Source organism: Epinephelus fuscoguttatus, linkage group LG13 (assembly GCF_011397635.1).
Source record: "Epinephelus fuscoguttatus linkage group LG13, E.fuscoguttatus.final_Chr_v1".
NCBI lineage: Eukaryota > Metazoa > Chordata > Actinopteri > Perciformes > Serranidae > Epinephelus > Epinephelus fuscoguttatus.
Window position 1 is genome coordinate 23,887,132 of NC_064764.1, and position 18,159 is coordinate 23,905,290.

Here is an 18,159-nt window from a genome sequence, read left to right on the forward strand (position 1 = left end):
CTTCATATGAGCAGAGGAAATCGCTTGTCGCCAGGCTAATTTATACAATGTAAAATGCCATAGGCTTGTGCTAATAACGTTAGCATGTTGTATTTGTTTCTAAAACTTGTTAAGTATAAGACTGTTGTTTTGTTGGTGAACCTTGTGAGTAGTAATGGACCTGAATTGTTCCCTAGCCACAAGGCTAATTTATACTATGTAAAATGTTGTAGGCTAGTGCTAAAATCATTAGCACGTTATATTTGTGGGGAAAACTTGTTTAGTATAGTAAGTTGTTTTGTCAGTGAACCTTGTGATCTGTAATGAAGCCAAATTTTGTAATGTTACCTTTGTTAAATGTTGCTGTTGTCCCTGGCAATGTAAAATGCTGCAGGCTTGTGCTAAAAATATTAGCATGTTGTATTTGTGGGGAAAATGTGTCCAGCAAAAGACAAATGCTTTGTCTGTGAATGCTGTGAGTTATAGTGAAGCCGATATGTGTACTTCTGTTTGAAATTATCTCTATTAAGCCGTATTTAATGTGTGTTTTGGGTGTGTTTGAAGTCAGCTTTACTTTACAGCCCTTCACAGAAACCCCGCCACTGACCACTGTTTTGGAGGAGTGACTGCAGAGTGACACAGACACACCACCACACAAGCATAAACACTTACAACGGCGTAGGCCACATGCATAGGCTAGCTGTGAATTGAAGATTGCAACCAGCTAAAACTTCTCCCAGCTAGAACCTCTAGAGTGTTCATTGTTCAGGGGGCTTAAACCAGGTATCTGCAGATGTCACTTCCTCTCCAAAATAAACAGACCAGGAGAACAGTAAAAGAGAAGTATAAAATAATCTAAGATATAAAAGAAGTACCCAAGTTAAGTGCAAGTACTTAAAAACTTTACTTAAGTACAGTGCTTGAGTGAATGTATTTACTTAGTTACTGTACTTATCTAGCTCAAATTAAATAAGCATCACTTCAATCTCGATGGTGGTCCAGGTGGAAATAGTTTCAAATCATAAATACATTCTTTCTGCAATGAATCAATATCAACATTTTGTTTTATTGCAAATTTCAAGAACATCTGAAAACATCTCACAGCGTTAAATTACAGCATACAAAATTCAGTTAAATATGTCTGGAGATATGTAGCTTACTTGTTAAGTCAACAAGCATTATCAGTTACTTCTATCATGTTTCATGTAAAGATAGTTCATTTTTTATTTTCATCTTATAAAAAATATTAACGGCTACAACAACAAAACATCTAAATAATTAATACCCATTTTGGGACACTTTTTGGAGCCACTGGTGACACCAGTGCATTTCCTTCTATGGCAAGTCAGCATAACTGTTGTGGAAAAAAGCCTATTCTAAAAGCTAATATAGAGCTCAAGCAGTAGCAGAACTTGGAAAATAAAACCACCCACACATTCCATGAAGAAGAGAAAGAAAAAATATATATTCCACCTTTGAAAAGAGGTCACACATATGCATTTGTTGCCGATGTCTTTGTCGAATCTGTGATCCCTGAGATGCTGCTGCCTCCGCTGCCGCTGCTGCTGCGGGTGGTCCTTGATTTTCTGCTATCAGTGCTCTCTGTACGAGTCAAAGACTCAATGCTCTTTTTTGTTGGAACAGCTCTGTAGGGATCGGGGTACCTGTACTCAGGGAATCTCTTTGGGCTGTGAAATACACATTCAAGAAATTAATGGTTACATTTTTCTGTAGATAATACAAATGATGAAGGAAAAAAAATCAATGATGCAGTAGCAGCGTTGTACCTTGAGTGGCACCCTTCCTTCCCTGCAAAGATACTGAAAATAAGACCTCCAACAACAAGTAGGGTGGAGCCTCCCCAGCCGATAAAGACGCCAACGCCTATTTCAAACCTGGCAAAAAATACAAGAATAGCATAAATGTACAATTCTACCTTCATAGAGTAATCACATATGCCTTGTCATTTAAAAATTGCACTTACTTCTGAGCTTTGTAGTTGGGGTCTTGAAATTCTGCTCTAATTTTATTTCCATAATAGGAGAAAGCAACCATAGAACACATCCCTAAAACAAAAGGCACACAATCATTTAAAGATGAATCATATCGTGTATTGCAATGGGACTTCTTTCAAATAAGTCAGAGTAACGTTTTACCTCCAATAAGGTAGTTCATTCCTCCAGCAAAGGTTACTCTTGCATTTGCAACCTCTGATCCCCCAATTTTAGTACACTTCATTCCCACTAAGACCAGAATGGATCCAAAGAAAGCCAGGATAATAGAGATGATGATGAGAGCACGGCACATGTGAATGTCCCCTGTCCAAGGACAGCAAAACAGTGTTACGTATGAAGAAGCAGTAAGAAATACTATGGATTTTTTTTCTATTTATTGTCATGCCTCGTACTGAAATACATCAAACTTACAATTCAGTGCAAGCATTGATGGAATTCCCTTGCAGTCAGACACTCCAGTTGAATCAGATATACAATCCTTCCAAAGATTGGAGAAGTAGTTTGAAGTGGTTAAGACTATGCTGTCAACCTCGGACCATGTCCAGATCTCTGTGGGCATGGTAGAACACACCAGGATCCATCCAGACACACAGACCACAAAGCAGCCGATCTCCATGTACATCACCACAGTCCTGTAACTCATGCTTGCCTTCAAGTTGAGCCTCAGGACAGAGACAAGGCAAATCTAAGCGATGGCACAGCAGCTCCCGAACACAAACTGCAAGACACCTGTTTGTCCTGTGTTGCCAGAAACACACACTGACGCGCACACAGGAGGCGAAACTTGGTTTGTGTACATCATCACATGTTTTGCCTTGAATTGTGATGCCACCCTTTTGTGACGGTCACTTTGGTAATGTGTTTGTTGTTGGTATAGTGCATGTGATCCTACCAGTATGGGTTCAGGTTTACATAAGATTTAGGTCTTACTACACATGTTGTGATAAAAATTCGAAAATTGTAAACAAGGCAGTGGCATTCACATGAAACTAGGACAATAGCCCCACTTCTCACTGTCATGCTAACACTCTCTTTTCTCTTATATTTTATACAGAGTATGACCTGTCTTGCTAAAACAAAACATGACAACAGCGTTATCAGAACAACAAGAACAAAATTACAGTATTTACAGTATGCAATATGCTCATTGTCAGGAAACAGTTTTGGTTGTATTATGTCTTGTTGTGTTTGCCAGTTTGTGTTAAAATAAAACTATTTGGGTAAAAAAGGCTTTGAGCTACTATACAAACACATCTTTTAATTATCTTTCTGAGATTTTTAATTGGTGAGAGCTTTGAGATTTTGAAGCTGCTGCAGGTCTTGTGTTCATATAAGATCGAAACTGCTTGAGGGGTTTGTAACATCTGGTGTGACAGGTTTTCCCCATGTGCATACCTCCTCTATAGGCATATACCACTTTACTGTAAGACTAAAACATATATAACGTATATTGTAATAATGTGGTATGAACTTAGCAACAGGAAAAAGGGTGAAGTTAGATGAATCTGAATACCTGTCAGGGCAAATTACTCAGTAGACTGTCAGAGCATAAAACACAGCCCCTAAAAGGATGGGGGAAAAAACAGTTCTAAAAATATGTCATGTCCTAAATCCTCGAAGGGCAGTTAGTTCAAAATTATATAACATGTTCCCTGTAAATATTGTTGGCTGATATTTAGAAATCATGAAGGCAAAACATTTCATCCATTCACAGTTCATCTACTGGACTCGCTGCCAGCAATGTGCAAGAAGACGTTTGTCCTTGGTTTTATAAGCTCCACCAATATAAGTGCACTCCATCCGAACAAAGCAAAGTACTACACCAAAGAATACAAGTAATTCTCACACTCACTGGGTGGACACTGTGAGAGGCAGAAAGGAGTTCAGTTAAGGAACAAATTGTGCTTCTAGGACTGCGTTTAATGTCTCTCAGACAGAAAAGAAGCATAGAAATCATATTTACATTGGAATGAAATAAAAAACTGAATAAAACAATACATACAGTGTCCTATACAGAAACGTGTACAGGTTACCATCAATTAAAGATGCAACCAACAAAAGAAATGAAAATATTGCATACATAACTGATACATACGTCTAAAATAAATGATGCAGAAATCCGATTAGAAAGGCCCATTTGGACAGAATTAGATTTTGCTGTTCACATCTCGCACATATATGCTGCATCCTGGAGGAGTTGCTATAGTCTGGAGGTGGTCTTTGGTTTACAAACTTTGACCGCTTTCTAGGGAAAGGGGAGTTTGAGATCGTGAATGAGCACCTCTGTAGATGTATTTGTCCTGACTGTTGCTGCAAAGAGACAAAACACAGATTCATCCTCATAAATCACACGCCTATACAACTTAACAAAATAAATTCATACAGTTGGTTGTCCTATCTGCAACATGTATCTTATGTATAATGTAAACATAGTATGCGTTACTCAAACGAACCATTTGGTAAAACAACCTGCGTTGGAGAAGCAGAGCATGCTGCCTCCAACAATACTGAGGAAAGAACCTGACCAGCCAATAAAGAGAGCAACTCCAAAGTCAAACCTACAGACAAAGACCAGAATTTAATGATAATTTTTCTGGATTGGTTGAGTCACATTAAAACACCAGTCCCACAGTTCTTACTTAATTTCCACAAACGTTGGGTCGAAAAACTCTGTTGTTATCTTGTGTGCGTAGAGGGAGCATGCTGACATTGAGCAGAGTCCTGAGAAGAACGAGAAAAAAATGTGTTTAATCTGATTAAGACAAGTACACAGATAGTCCACTTTACTTACCATCAAACATAAAAGTTACACCAGCACAGCAGACAATCCTGGCTTTGGTTCTGTCACTTCCTCCAATTTTGGTGCATTTCATTCCAATAAGAGCAAAACTAGAACCAAAAAAGCCCAGACAGATGGCTGTGATCATCAGTGCCCTGCATGCCTGGAGGTTACCTGCAAACATAAAACAGAAGTCAACTTATATTGACTCAAAAGAGTGTTACTCTCTGTGGCTCCATTCTGTGGTTTTGCATTCTCTGTACTCACACACCACAAGGTCAGTGGGTTACACATAAATCAAAAAATAGAATTTGTTATAAGTAATTGTTTTCAGATCAGGCACTTTGTGGTAGTGTAGTGTCTGTCTTGGTACTTCATATTCAGATGGGATTTGAGGCAAATATTGCCACCCCTGAAACCAGTCAGCCATGGGAGAAACAGCCTGAGGGTCCCAGTAAATCTTCTTTATAGGTTTCAAGTTCCAGAAACAAAGGCTAAACACTAGTTTCTTGAAGACTTGCATGATGTCTTAGGATAGCTGTGTAGCAATCATCCATCCATCCATTTTCATAACCACTTATCTTCTTGAGGGTTGCGGGGGAGCTGGAGCCTATCCCAGCTAACATTGGGCAGGAAGCAGGGTACACCCTGGACAGGTCGCCAGACTATCACAGGGTTGACATATAGAGACAGACAACCATTCACACCTACGGGCAATTTAGAGTCACCAATTAACCTATCCCCAACCTGCATGTCTTTGGACTGTGGGAGGAAGCTGGAGTACCTGGAGAAAACCTATACTGACACAGGGGGAACATGCAAACTCCACACAGAAGGGCTTCCTCCTGGGATTGAAAATTAGATGTGGAAGGAGCTGAGGTGTAAGGCACTTGGAAACTAGGGATTAATCAGCCTTAGTCTAAATATAAAAAAGTAGGTGAAAAGAGAAATTACAAGTAGCCTTTCAGACATTAACATCTGCTCTTTTAAAGGGGAACAAATTCATATTGTTATGATCTGAAACAGCCCAAAAATATTGTAAAAAAAAAATGAACAACTCTCTCCCAAATCCAATAACTAGAGTGCTAAAACTCAAACTTGTGATGATGTCAAGTATAAAGTCTGGAGCTGCTCCACAGACAATGAATTGGGAAAGAAGTTATAGATGACACTGAGAGCATCCAGGAGAATGTTCTGAGTATATGGGCACTTTTTCTGTTTTAGCATTGAGAACACTACAACAGAATAAAACTCATTTGGGAATGACAAAGAAAACAAACATTCTGTGGGTCCACAAGGTGGACCAGGCTCCATTTGGAGCAGCTCAAAAAGTTTTACTTGATAACATCATCAGTTTGAGACTTACTTCTTTGGTTTATGGCTTTGAGAGGGAGTAGCTCATGTTCCCAAATACTGATTGAACTTCCCCAGGCCATGGACGTAACACACTGGAATTCTCAATTTAGGTGGTGTTCCCCTTTAACCATAAACAATCACAAAACAGAAAACATATTTGACACAGCTGACCACAGTCAACAAACAAAGATGCAATGAGAACAGAAAAAGAGCTGACCATCCAATGCTAGCATTGAGGGAAAGTTTTTGCAGTCAGAGGATCCAATAAAATCAGTGACACAGATCTTCCACAGATTGGAAAACTGAACGTTTGTGCTGATGACCACTCCATCAAGTGTAGCCACCTTCCAATAGTCCGTTGGCAAAGTTGAAGACACTAGAATCCACCCTGACGTGGTAAAAATAAACGCCAAGATCTCCATACACATTTGGATCATTCTGCCGAGAGGACTTCTTAAACTGCTGGATCAAAACCTGATGAATGATTCCTTGGCTAGAGAGTCTTGATGAGGATGTAGAGGGAGGAGCTCAGGGCAGAACCCAACAATTGGCCAATGGTTATTGATATAATCTTCCACCCCCTCATCCTGCACACATCACTGTAACCCTCATTCATAGACGATGGGGACTAAGGAGGCTGAACGTTCTGAATATTTTGAATTAAGTCAACTGCAAGTGTGTGTAATGAATGTGTATCTTTGTGTTTGTGAGTATATGCACTGTGAGAGTACGAAGTCTAATACTCAAGTTATTTCAATAATAAGTAAAAAATAATAATACCAAAATGTTAAAGTACTTGGTTAAGATTTTTTTTCTTCAAATTTTTTACTGAAGTAAATGCACTTATGTATCAAACACATAACATTTATTCACAAATTGTTAATGTATTAACTTGTAAAAAGTTGTCAGTGTTTTTTTTTTTCATATATTAAACTAATAATATATCCTTTAGTATTTTATGTGTAGTATTATTGAATCCAAAAGGAGAACACCCACACACTGTTTGCACTTGCAGAAAAAGGTTACATTTATTTATCATGGACCTTCATCTACCTGATGAAGGTCCATGACCGGGTTCATTGTTTGCCCCACTTATGCACCTGTTTAAGACTGTTTTGGTGTGCACAGGACTTTTTTGACATGTAGTATTAACCAATGATAAATTCTAAGGTGTTGCCACTATTTTGTCCACCCACGCCACAAACTATGGCCTCAAACATTTGGAAAGTGTAATATATGATAGGGTGACTCAGCACCTTTTATATAGCCTCAACAAAAAATGCACATTTGCAAGAACTGTTTTGGCAGTCGTGTTATTTATAAAACAGCACACATGAACGTGGACACACACACACACACACACACACACACACACACACACACACACAAATTAGGCTGTATGTGTATTGTGTACACAGAGTAGCCTATCCCAGCTGACACTGGGCGAGAGGCGGAGTATACTCTGGACAGGTCACCAGACTATCGCAGGGCTGACACATAGAGACAGGCAACCATTCACATTCACATTCACACCTACGGACAGTTAGAGTCACCAATTAACCTGCATGTCTTTGGACTGTGGGAGGAAGCTGGAGTACCCAGAGCAAACCCACAATGACACGGGGAGAACATGGAAACTCGGCACAGAAGGGCTCCCTCCTTGGATTGAACCAGGAACCCTCTTGCTGTGAGGTGACAGTGCTAACCACTAAACCACCATGCCGCCCCAAAGAGAAACAGAGTCCCGAAAAAAGAAGAAATGACAGAAGGCCACTTCAGGTCAAGTCAGATGTCCTTTACTGAGTTTTGTACCGATTAATGCAGGAGACTTGTGATTGGTGCAGCGAGTCAAAAAGAGTGAGTGGGCTGAAAGGACGGATGCCTTGGTATAAACTGTAAACAGGTGTAGTTCACCCCTTGTTGGTGCTTTGAAAAGTATGCATTTTCTTTTTGTCTTATTAGTGCAGGTTAAGCATCCTTAAAACCCATTTCTGAATTCACCCCATCTTCAATAAAGACAACAACTGGAGTGACAGCATTCTCATTATATAAAGTTCTTTTTATTTTATATTAATTTACAGACATTCTCAATTGTAATATGTGCTTTGGTTGAATCACAACAAATGATGAGTAAACACAAGACAGTGTATTTTAGCAGTATGGCCCATTTTACCAAAACAAAACATGACGAGACCAAGAAAAAGACAACATCAATAAAATATGAGAGTTGGTGCAAGAGAGGGTTTTTGTCTTCTGATGTACAGTAAGCGATAAGCTGATTGTTGGATCTATGCATGAAAAAAGGGGCTCTGAGCTGCTACACAAATGCATCTCTGTCTGAGAATTTCGTTGGTGTTGTCTGCGAGAGTTTTGAGATCTTGGAGCTGTAGGATGGTCCTGAACTCATATAAGATCCATACTGCCCGGGTCGGTAGTATCCGCTGTACAGGGTTCTTCCTCTGGTGCGAGGGACCATGTATGTGCCTCCTCCATAGGCGTATACCACTTGCCTGTAAAACCAAAACATTGGCACAGTTAATAATGCGGTGTGGACTCAGCAGTTACAGGAAAAAGGGTGAAGGTGGATGAATGTGAGTACCTTTCAGGGCAAATGACTGTGCAGACTGTCACAGCATAAAACATAGCTCCCAGAATGATTAAAAAACATCCCACCAGTCCTAGAAATATGGGAGGTCCTAGGTCATACCTGGAATTGTTGAAATGTAGGAAAAACAAGTCAGGATAAATTGTATACATCAGATTTTGTGTGATATTTTACTGTGGAATTAAAGTTGGGAATGTCTACAATTTAAACTATGGTGATGTGGGTCAGTGTGACGAAAGGTACCGTAAGACTCCCGGTCCAATGCTGGGCGCAAACGTTGTTCTGGCAATCCTGTTGATGTATAAGCAGTAGGCAGACACATCCGACACACCTGTATGTAGAGGTGTTGTTGAAATTAAAAAAATAAGGGCAAAACATTTCTGTCATTTACTGCACAAACACAAATGCTTGTGTTTTATACTCACTGCCAGCGATATGAAACACTGCCCCAGAGAGAAGCAGTTTGTCCTTGGTTTTATCACCTCCACCGATGAAAGTGCACTCCATCCCAACAAAGCACAGCACCACGGCGAAGAATCCAAGAGTTAACCCGCACATCAGCAGTCCTCGTACTCCCTGAATGAAAGCTGTGAGCAACACAAAGAAAGAGTTCAGGCAAGAAACACGATGAGAATGTATTCAACAGAAAACGTTCAGTTTCTCTCAGTACAGAAAGTAAGTGAGGAGATTAAAATCAAATCTCTCTGAAGGACATCTAAAGCTATACTGTAGATGGTGAGTTGCATCTTACAATCTAATACCATAGTCCACCTTGACAAACACCTGTCACCTGACAAAATTATAACAAAGATTTAACAAACATTTTTTATGTGTGTTATGAGCATTTATGATTCAGAAATTTTACAGAAGCTCTATGGAGCTGGAAAAGTTAGGCTACATAAAGTTTTGGCATCTAAAATCAAATTTTTCATAGCAAAAGGAAACACTGGCACCGAAAAAAATCCATTGAAAAATAAAATATTGGCATTTAAAATATACTATGTCTTGCATTCTGATTTGTTTTTCAGTGACAATCATATATTTTTTTTTTATTTTATTTTTAGTAATGTTTTTACTGTCAGGAGTTGTAGGTTGTTTTTTTCTGCCTTTGCCCTTCCCCCTTTCTTCAAACTCCTCCCCTCCATTGTTTGTAATTACAAAAAAAACAACTGTCATGGTAAAAAACAAAAAACAAAAAGACAGAAAGAAAGGGTGACATGAAGAAAAAAAATTCTTAAGAATGTCATTGAAAAACAGAAAGCAAAAAATACCAAAATAAAATTATTGTTAATGCCTGTGTTTTGTTTTTCAGTGCCAGGGTTTCCTTTATAAATTCGAAACTTTAATTGTGATGCCAGTACTTACTGTCACTGTTCTAGCTCTATAAATATGGAAGTATGTATAGAGTTTAATTTTCAGTCAGGATCAAATACAGTTTAAGAATAATCAAAGTCAAATTCACAAAACTACATTCACTTTTAAGTTAATTTAAATTTATCTGCAAACTAATAAATTCAATTTAAAAGTATACCACTCAGATTCAATGCAATTATTAAAGGTCAGCAATAAAAATTCAAATTATGTAACACATATTACTGCCGATAGTAACCTAAGTGTCACTGTGAACACTTATTCATAGCTGTGCTATGTCCTGCTTTGATCAACATGTTCCTATAATTGCGAATCTTTATTTTATTTTTTTTTCAGAGTTAAATTCTAGAGCAGGGGTAGGCAACTTTTTTAGGCCTTTTACTTTTATTACAGAAGAGTTGTAGAGTGACAGGAAAGGGAAAGTGAATGGGGATGCAAAGGGCCACAAGTCGGAATCAAACTCCGGCTACTGCTGAGGACTAGAGGTCACCTTGCTCCCTGTGGCTTCTTCTTTTTTTTGCATTTTAAATTTACATTTTACATTTACATGTACATTTCGTTTCTTCTCATTTTAGACCTAAAGTAATTCTAACATTCTCCAACTGTAAAACTGTGTAATTTATACACTGAATAGAATGACTGTTTCAACATATGGTCAACAAAAATGTGCGTCATACAGCCAGCATTACAGCCTAACATCTTTTCTCTAAATTCTGCCAAACCTTAGCAGTGGTGGCTAGTATTGAGTCTCCCTAGCATGGCTAGCGATGGATTCTAAAACCAAGAACAGGAAAAGTCTAATAAAGAATTTAATAGTGTGTTAAAAGATTTATTTGCTTTCACCACCAAGGCTGCAAAGTTAAAGTACCAAATAATCATCAATAGCACCCTGCAGTGTGGCCATCTTTGGGTTAAAACAATGATGGATGCTTATTTAGACCTATTACTAATGCTGATAGATTAATTTAGACTAATAACAACCAGACAGATGTTCTTTTTTGGCCATAAACAGCTTTTGATAGCAAAGCTTGCCAACCCCTGGACTAGAGAGACAGAGATAGTATTAGAAACATCATTGCTGAGGTAGGCCAACGTACAATATGGCTGAAGCACTTACGGGTGACAGTCCAGAGTACGGGGAAGTCTCTACAGTTGGTGACAGCTGTGGAATCAGTGAAACAATCCTTCCACAGGTTGGACCAGTACCAGGCCACTCTGATGATAAAGGAGCCTCCTTGTCCTCCTAACTGAGTGATCCTCCAATAGTCCATGGCCATGGTGCACAGCACAAACAGCCATCCCAGTGATGTAATCAAGAAGCCGAGTATTTGGATCAGACGTTTCCTCATTTTAAAATCATTAAATTAAACCAGATGGCGTCCACTCAGGTGGCCAGAAGCACAAAACTCACTAAATGTCTGCCGGAGCAGGGTGCTGAGTCGTTTCCTGTTTCAAGTCGGGATGACATTGTGTTTGTGTCGTGTGCTTATGTTGATGGGGGCTCTGTAGGTTTTGTGAGATGTTTACTGTAAACTTTCTGGAGTCTGCCACCTGCTTGAGCTAATGCAATCTGACTCAAGTTACTTTTTCAGGTTTATATCCTTTTTTCCACTCATGAGTGTGTAGCAAAAATACATTTAATATGTATTTACAGTAAGAAGTCGACGCTTATCACCATCTTAAAATGTTTGAATATTTGTCTGTCACACAAACATATTAACAGGATATGACACAAAGTGCAAACTGCTGCCCTCTTCAGACCTGCTGCAATCACTGACGTGCAGATATAACATCTGCTGGCAAAACAAGAAACTCACTGCCGAAACTCAGTTTTATCTGTTTTATTTCTACTCATACACTCCTCTTAAAAAACAGAGCCTTACATACAAGTTTGAGCATTCCAAAGTAGTTAATGGTTATGCAATGGAAAACAAGAGCATCTGTGTTGGACACAGTTTTAAGTACTGTCATTACAGATTAACAACATGTTCAGGTTACTTGTGTTAAAGAATACAACCAACAAAGAAAATGTCTTACACAACATTTCACACTACCATATAAAAAAAATAGAAAATGATGCAAAAATTAGATTACAAGGATCCAGAAACCAAGTGTTTATGATATTGCTGTTTAATTACAATACTAATCCTATCATTAAATGCACAGTTATATGTACAACGGCCAAATACAGATGTTGTCTGCGGTATAGAAAATAGAAATTCCCCAATATCAGAGAGTAAACTGCATTACACAACTTCAAATTTGGACACCTGGATGAAACGCTTAAATATTCTCGGTGAGTCACAAATTAATAACAGCAAATTCTGTCGCTTTTAGACAGAACCAAGCACGTTTCATCTGGCACGCTGTATCTTTAACACTTAGTAGAGCTTTTAAGACTCACCAGTGGCTTTGACTAAAAGTGTTTTATATTCACATCCCTCACACATAAGCATTCTTATCAAAGTGCTGCATCCTGGAGGAGTTGCTGTAGTCTGGAGGCGGCCTCTGGTTGACAGACTGAGCCTGCCCTCTCGGGAAAGAGGAGATATGGGAATGTGAGGCAGCACCTTTGTAGATATACTTTGCCTGACTGTGGCTGGAAAGAGACAGGACACAGATTCATCTTCATAAATCAAACACCTATGTGACTTAACAGAATTCATACGTGCATCTGTGTCTAAACATAGTATGTGTTACTCAAACAAACCTTTCGCTGGAGGAACCTGCGATGGAGAAGCAGAGTATGGTGCCTCCGAGGATACAGAGGATGGAACCTGCCCAGCCGATAAAGAGCGCAGCTCCCAGTTCATACCTGCAGACAGACACCAGTATTTAAGGATATTTCTTTCACATCAAAAAACTGGCTACACAGTCGAACAGTTCTTACTTCTGTGCCACATATGTTGGGTCGAAAAACTCCGCTGTTATCTGGTGTGCGTAGAGGGAGCATGCTGAGAGTGAGCAGATGCCTGAGAACAACAAGAAAAAGAGCTTTAGTTAGATTACACAAGATATGACGCAGACAAATCCACTATACTTACCACTAAGTAGGAATTCCACACCAGCAATGCAGACAATCCTGGCTTTGGTTCTGTCACTTCCTCCGATTTTGGTGCATTTCATTCCAATGAGAGCAGAAATCGAACCAAAAAAGCCCAGACAGATGGCTGTAATCATCAGTGCCCTGCATGCCTGGATGTAACCTGCAAACATAAAACAGTGGTCAACTTAAATGGACTCACAAGAGTGTTACTTCCTGTGGTTCCATTCTGTGGTTTTGCATTCTGTGTACTCACACATCTGCACGTCACAAGGTCAGTGGGTTATTGACCTTGTGACCACTTTACACATAAAGCAAGAAATACAATTTGTCACAAGTAACCCTAATGTGTTTTTAGGCACTTCGTCAGAGTTTGTTGACTTTGTTAGTATAAAAGGTCCCATCCATATGGGATTTTGAGGCAAATATTACCTTGGAAGTTAACCCCTGAAACTAGTCAGCCATGGGTGAAACCGCCTGAGGGTCCCAGTAAATCACCTCTATAGGTCTCAAGCTCAGAAGACAAAGGCTAAACATTGACATATATGGAGGTAAATGAGTTGTTCCTTGACCAGTTCCTTGAATTAGGCCTGAGGATATCTATTAGCCCTGGGTAGTAATGAGCTTCAACTTGAATTTTCTAGTGAAGTGCAGACAGAGAAGGAGCTTCCTATAAGGAGACAATCCTTTCAGGCATTAACAAACAGAAAACAGAAAGCAAATTCAACATGATTGACCGAAAAAGGCAGAAAAAGCAAGAATCCAATAAGAAGGGAACAACCAGCTGACCCTTCAATGCCAGCATCGAGGGAAAGTCTTTGCAGTTGGAGACTCCGGTTGAATCCGTGACGCAGGTCTTCCACAGATTGGACCAGTAGGTAGCTGTGGTGATGACCGTCCCATCAAGCGAAGACACCTTCCAGTAGTCCGTCGGCAAGGTGGAAGACACCAGCACCCACCCCGAGGTGCTTAAAACAAAGGCCAGGATCTCCTGAAGCATGCTGCTCAGCCTTGCAAAGAGGACACTTCCACGCAACCGTGTGACGGCCAATTACAGTATGTTGCTGGTGAGACCTGAGATCTATTAATGGTTCCCTGGCTAGTTAGGCTTGTTCAAATGTAGCTGTGCTCTGCACCAGTAAGTTCAATGGATATGCTGTGATTGATAGTTAATGTGTTGTGGACTGTTATATTCTGTAGGGAGGAGTTTGGCCTTTAACATCAACGAGTGGCCAATGGTCTATTATGGCGTCCCCCCCCCCTCATCCTGTACACGTCACTGTGACTCAGAGTCATACATGATGGAGATGGAGGGGGCAGACAGTTTTGGATGTAGTAAGTATCATGACATCAGTGATTGCATTTTATAATCAAAGCAACTGTATGCACAGGTAGGCATTCGTTGCTCTGTGTTTGTATGCGCATATTTTGAGTTAGCATATGTATCCTGTGATGGGCAGGAAGTCCAACAATCAAATTACAAAATGTTTGTTTAAATCTCATCTATGGATTTATTTGTGAGTCAACCAAACAAACAAAAAGAAATGTCTGGAGAAACCACAGATAGTGAGAAGACACTTGTGATACAGTACAGTGAATATCACCTTCTACCTTTCACCTTGCGCTGCTGCCTATGATTAATGCTCAACAAGAGTGCTGCAACTTCCCCTCAGACCTAAAATAGCAGGATTTTGATAACTTATTAACAGCATGTCACTCACTCTGATGTCACAGCATGCAGACGAGACAAACTCTCTGTTACATTGCAGAGAAATCTGTTAATGAATTTAGAAAAGGATAATTAAAATTACATTTGGGGTGTCACAGATAAACAGCAAACAAGAGGAAAAGCCAAATATGGAATTCATTAAGCTTATTAAGCTTTTATAATGTGAATTAGAGCCCCATCTGGTGGATGTGTACTGTTTCTGTAAACACACTGCTGCCACCTTCAGATGGAGCAAAGCACTCAGCTATTGCTCTCTTAAGAAATATGCCGTTTCAATTAGGATCATGTAGATGATGATTGTAGATATGGAAGAAGGCTGTTCCAAAGAGACACCCCTCAGTATTTTACTGAATATTGATTAAGAGAAGTCCAACGATATGGAAGATAAAGGTCTTTAGAGTGTCTTGTGGAATATGAATGAATGTCTGAGGAAGACTGAGGAAGAAGTTCTGAAAACGCTCTGCAAGTCATGAGTGAGATGTACATATTTATATATGAATATACAAGTCTTGGAGTTAACATTAAAAATGAATAAAAGTTGATCATCTCTAAAGAGAGAATCAGATGATTCGCATTTTATTTTAGAAAAGTTGGCCACTCTCAAAAATTTATTTTGAATTAGAAAAATCTTAGGGGGTAAGAGGGTACATTAAGGTATAGTAAAGTTAGAGTACAGGAATGATTGACCAGTAAATGAACTCTACTTAGGATACCAACTGACCTCATAGTCTTTTTACGGACAAGTTCAATATGGTATTTCCAAGTTCCAGTTAGTTTTTCGTCTACTATGACCCCTAGAAATTCAACATGAGGAGCTTGAGTTATTTCGATGTTGTCTATGAAAATTTGGCTTTATCTTTGTTATATTTTTTATTTTTGTTAAAAAATCATGAAGTTCGATTTTGAGAGTTTGTTCATCTGATACCATTTAAAAATTGATGGTAGCTCTTAATTTGCTTCTCGAATGTGTGTGCTGAAATTTTCATATGAAGACACCAGACATGTATCATCAGCAAAGTAAAAAAGGCAGTACATTTTTGCAGACCCTAGGCAAGCCATTTATGTAGATCAAGAACAAAAGAGGTCCGAGAATGGAGCCCTGAGGTACTCCATGAAGTAACTTAGCTCTATTTGCTCTATTTTTAAAATGTCCCTGAATAAGATGAATTCACACAAAAATTAAGTGAACTGTATTTTATCTTCCTATTCAGTTTTAAACACTGAGGTGGGTTGAAATATGTTCTGCAAAGGGGGAAAAAAACTCTAATTAACAGCGAGTCAGTTTTTTGCATTTAACATAAAACAACCAGCCACATACTGTAACCATAGACCCAGGTGCCAACAATGCTATCTTTGCCTTAATCCCAATGGCCTTTGACCTCAGCATGTCAACGTGACAAGCACAAGCCAATCACAGCTTGCGGTAGTAATGTGTTGTTGGAGTGGGTGTAAATAGCCAAATAGCTGCAGTGTAGCTATTCTCACCTGTGTGCAAACAGACACTCCGAATTGATATGATTAATAAATACAATACTGGAAAATGTTGTGCACAGAGGTGCCTGTCAAATCACTCAAGGACACCTTACAAGACACAGTTAAAAAACAAGCAGCACTGTATCAATAGATCATACAATCAAACAATTCCTATATATATACAAAAAAAGTTAATAAAATGACTAGACAAAAATCATAATTATAAATATTAGGTATAAAATTATCATCAGTGACAATAGGAATGTATTTTCTTCAGTATTAAGTAAATAATGCAACTTGGTTACATAAAATATGGGTCAGAAAGGGTTCTCAAAATATACTTTCAATTTGATTTAGTCTAACTAGTATTTTCTCCCTGATTGAACCATTACTGACTTCAACAGGTTTTTGTTTATTTCCTCCACAGTGCACTCTGTGACTCACACACTCTCAGTTTGACATTTCCAGCAAAGGATTACACATTTGCCACAGCTAACGCATGATCCATAATCTGGGACATAAATTATTATTCACCGTTTTTTTCAGCGTGAATTTGATTTTTGCTATAATACTGAAACAGTATTAGTATTTGTCATTATATTCATTTGTGTCAACAAATATGGCCATAGGAAAAGATTATGATAAAAGGCTGCTATGGAATCAGATTGAAAAGAGAACTTTCATTAAAAAAAGAAAGAAAAGTGACACAATCTGAGGCTCGAGATGAAAATCTGGGGCAGTTTTAGAACAAAGATAATCTCAATTTTTCACTGACCTCTTGACAAAATGCTATCAGACTGATTCCCATGTGAGGGATACTTAATGACAAATGTGTAAAGATTGCTTTGCAAAATATATCACTTAAAAATGACATCTTTCGTAGCATTTCAACTCAAATTGCAAAAGTGGTAACTTGAACTATAGGAAAGATTATTAGAGCATCTACTGCACCTGAAAATGTATACACTGAATTTTGAAGTTTGAGTTTTGAAAGAATTTTGGCAGCGTTTTGGCGGCAGTTTAATACATCACAGATACAAGCTTGTGAAACCAAGGTGATACATTTGTTTCTGTTGTGAAGAATATTTAGGTTTCAGTGTGTAAGAGCATTTCTTAAAGCACCTCCACAGTATACACACAATACCTTGCCATAAGTGAGCACATAGATTATGTTCACACACTTGATTTGTTTCCAACCACTATAAGACAAATGCGTCATGCAGCAGTGTGAGAACAGACTTGTTATGTGGTCATTGTGACACCCCATTATCTTACCTGCCAGCTGAAAGATGGTATGATGTGGTCTGCAGTGCACAGCTCCAATAGCATTCCCAGCACAGTTCTTCCACAGACCCTGGAGCACCCAGGTCACTGTGATGACCGAGGATGCCCGACTGGTCTGCCTCCATTCGTTGGACACTGTGGCACCAATAGTGGCACCGAGCCCACCCAGGCCGCAGAGAAAAGCCAGAATCTGCAAGACTGACATTTGGAGGTTCTAAGCTACGTACAGTCTTTTAGCAAATTCAAGAAAATGAGGAGAAAATAAAAATCGCCGCAGGAATGCAAATTACACTGTGGACATGTGTTTCATTGAGATGATTTACAGACAGGACATCTCGCCTGCCTCTCTAGCGGCGAGGGATGGACACAGCTGTCTGAAGGGGGGAAATAGTAGGAAGGAAGCATAAGCTGGCAGTTAGTCATTAAGTTTTGGCAATGCAAGTTTTGTTCAGCAAATAAGGTCAAGTGTCATATTAGCATAAAAAAATAAAGGAGTAATCAGTAAACCTCAAAAGAAGAAGCAAT

General features: G+C 39.0%; 3 protein-coding genes and 1 pseudogene across 4 annotated transcripts; all 4 read right to left on the reverse strand.

Moving 5' to 3' along the window:
* Positions 1-1,025: 1,025 nt before the first annotated feature.
* On the reverse strand, positions 1,026-2,703 carry LOC125900042 (claudin-10-like). Its single transcript, XM_049594801.1, has 5 exons — positions 2,406-2,703; positions 2,136-2,297; positions 1,964-2,045; positions 1,767-1,874; positions 1,026-1,667 (listed from the first exon to the last, which is right to left on the reverse strand). Exons 1-5 carry the CDS (start codon positions 2,635-2,637, stop codon positions 1,466-1,468), a joined length of 786 nt encoding a protein of 261 aa, XP_049450758.1. The 5' UTR covers positions 2,638-2,703; the 3' UTR covers positions 1,026-1,465.
* Positions 2,704-3,907: 1,204 nt separating this feature from the next.
* On the reverse strand, positions 3,908-6,557 carry LOC125900044 (claudin-10-like; annotated as a pseudogene).
* Positions 6,558-8,238: 1,681 nt separating this feature from the next.
* On the reverse strand, positions 8,239-11,548 carry LOC125900043 (claudin-10). The gene is made up of 5 exons (XM_049594802.1): positions 11,223-11,548; positions 9,160-9,321; positions 8,978-9,065; positions 8,729-8,836; positions 8,239-8,639 (listed from the first exon to the last, which is right to left on the reverse strand). The coding sequence occupies exons 1-5, from the start codon at positions 11,452-11,454 to the stop codon at positions 8,447-8,449; spliced, it is 783 nt and encodes a 260-aa protein (XP_049450759.1). The 5' UTR covers positions 11,455-11,548; the 3' UTR covers positions 8,239-8,446.
* Positions 11,549-11,931: 383 nt separating this feature from the next.
* LOC125900045 (claudin-10-like) lies at positions 11,932-18,005 on the reverse strand. Of its 2 annotated transcripts, none has more exons than XM_049594803.1 (5): positions 17,626-18,005; positions 13,150-13,311; positions 12,996-13,077; positions 12,816-12,920; positions 11,932-12,704 (listed from the first exon to the last, which is right to left on the reverse strand). In XM_049594803.1, the coding sequence occupies exons 1-5, from the start codon at positions 17,837-17,839 to the stop codon at positions 12,548-12,550; spliced, it is 720 nt and encodes a 239-aa protein (XP_049450760.1). In that variant the 5' UTR covers positions 17,840-18,005; the 3' UTR covers positions 11,932-12,547. The 2 variants fall into 2 exon arrangements, with proteins under 2 accessions (XP_049450760.1, XP_049450761.1); XM_049594804.1 differs by lacking the exon at positions 17,626-18,005 and adding an exon at positions 13,938-15,015.
* Positions 18,006-18,159: the final 154 nt, after the last annotated feature.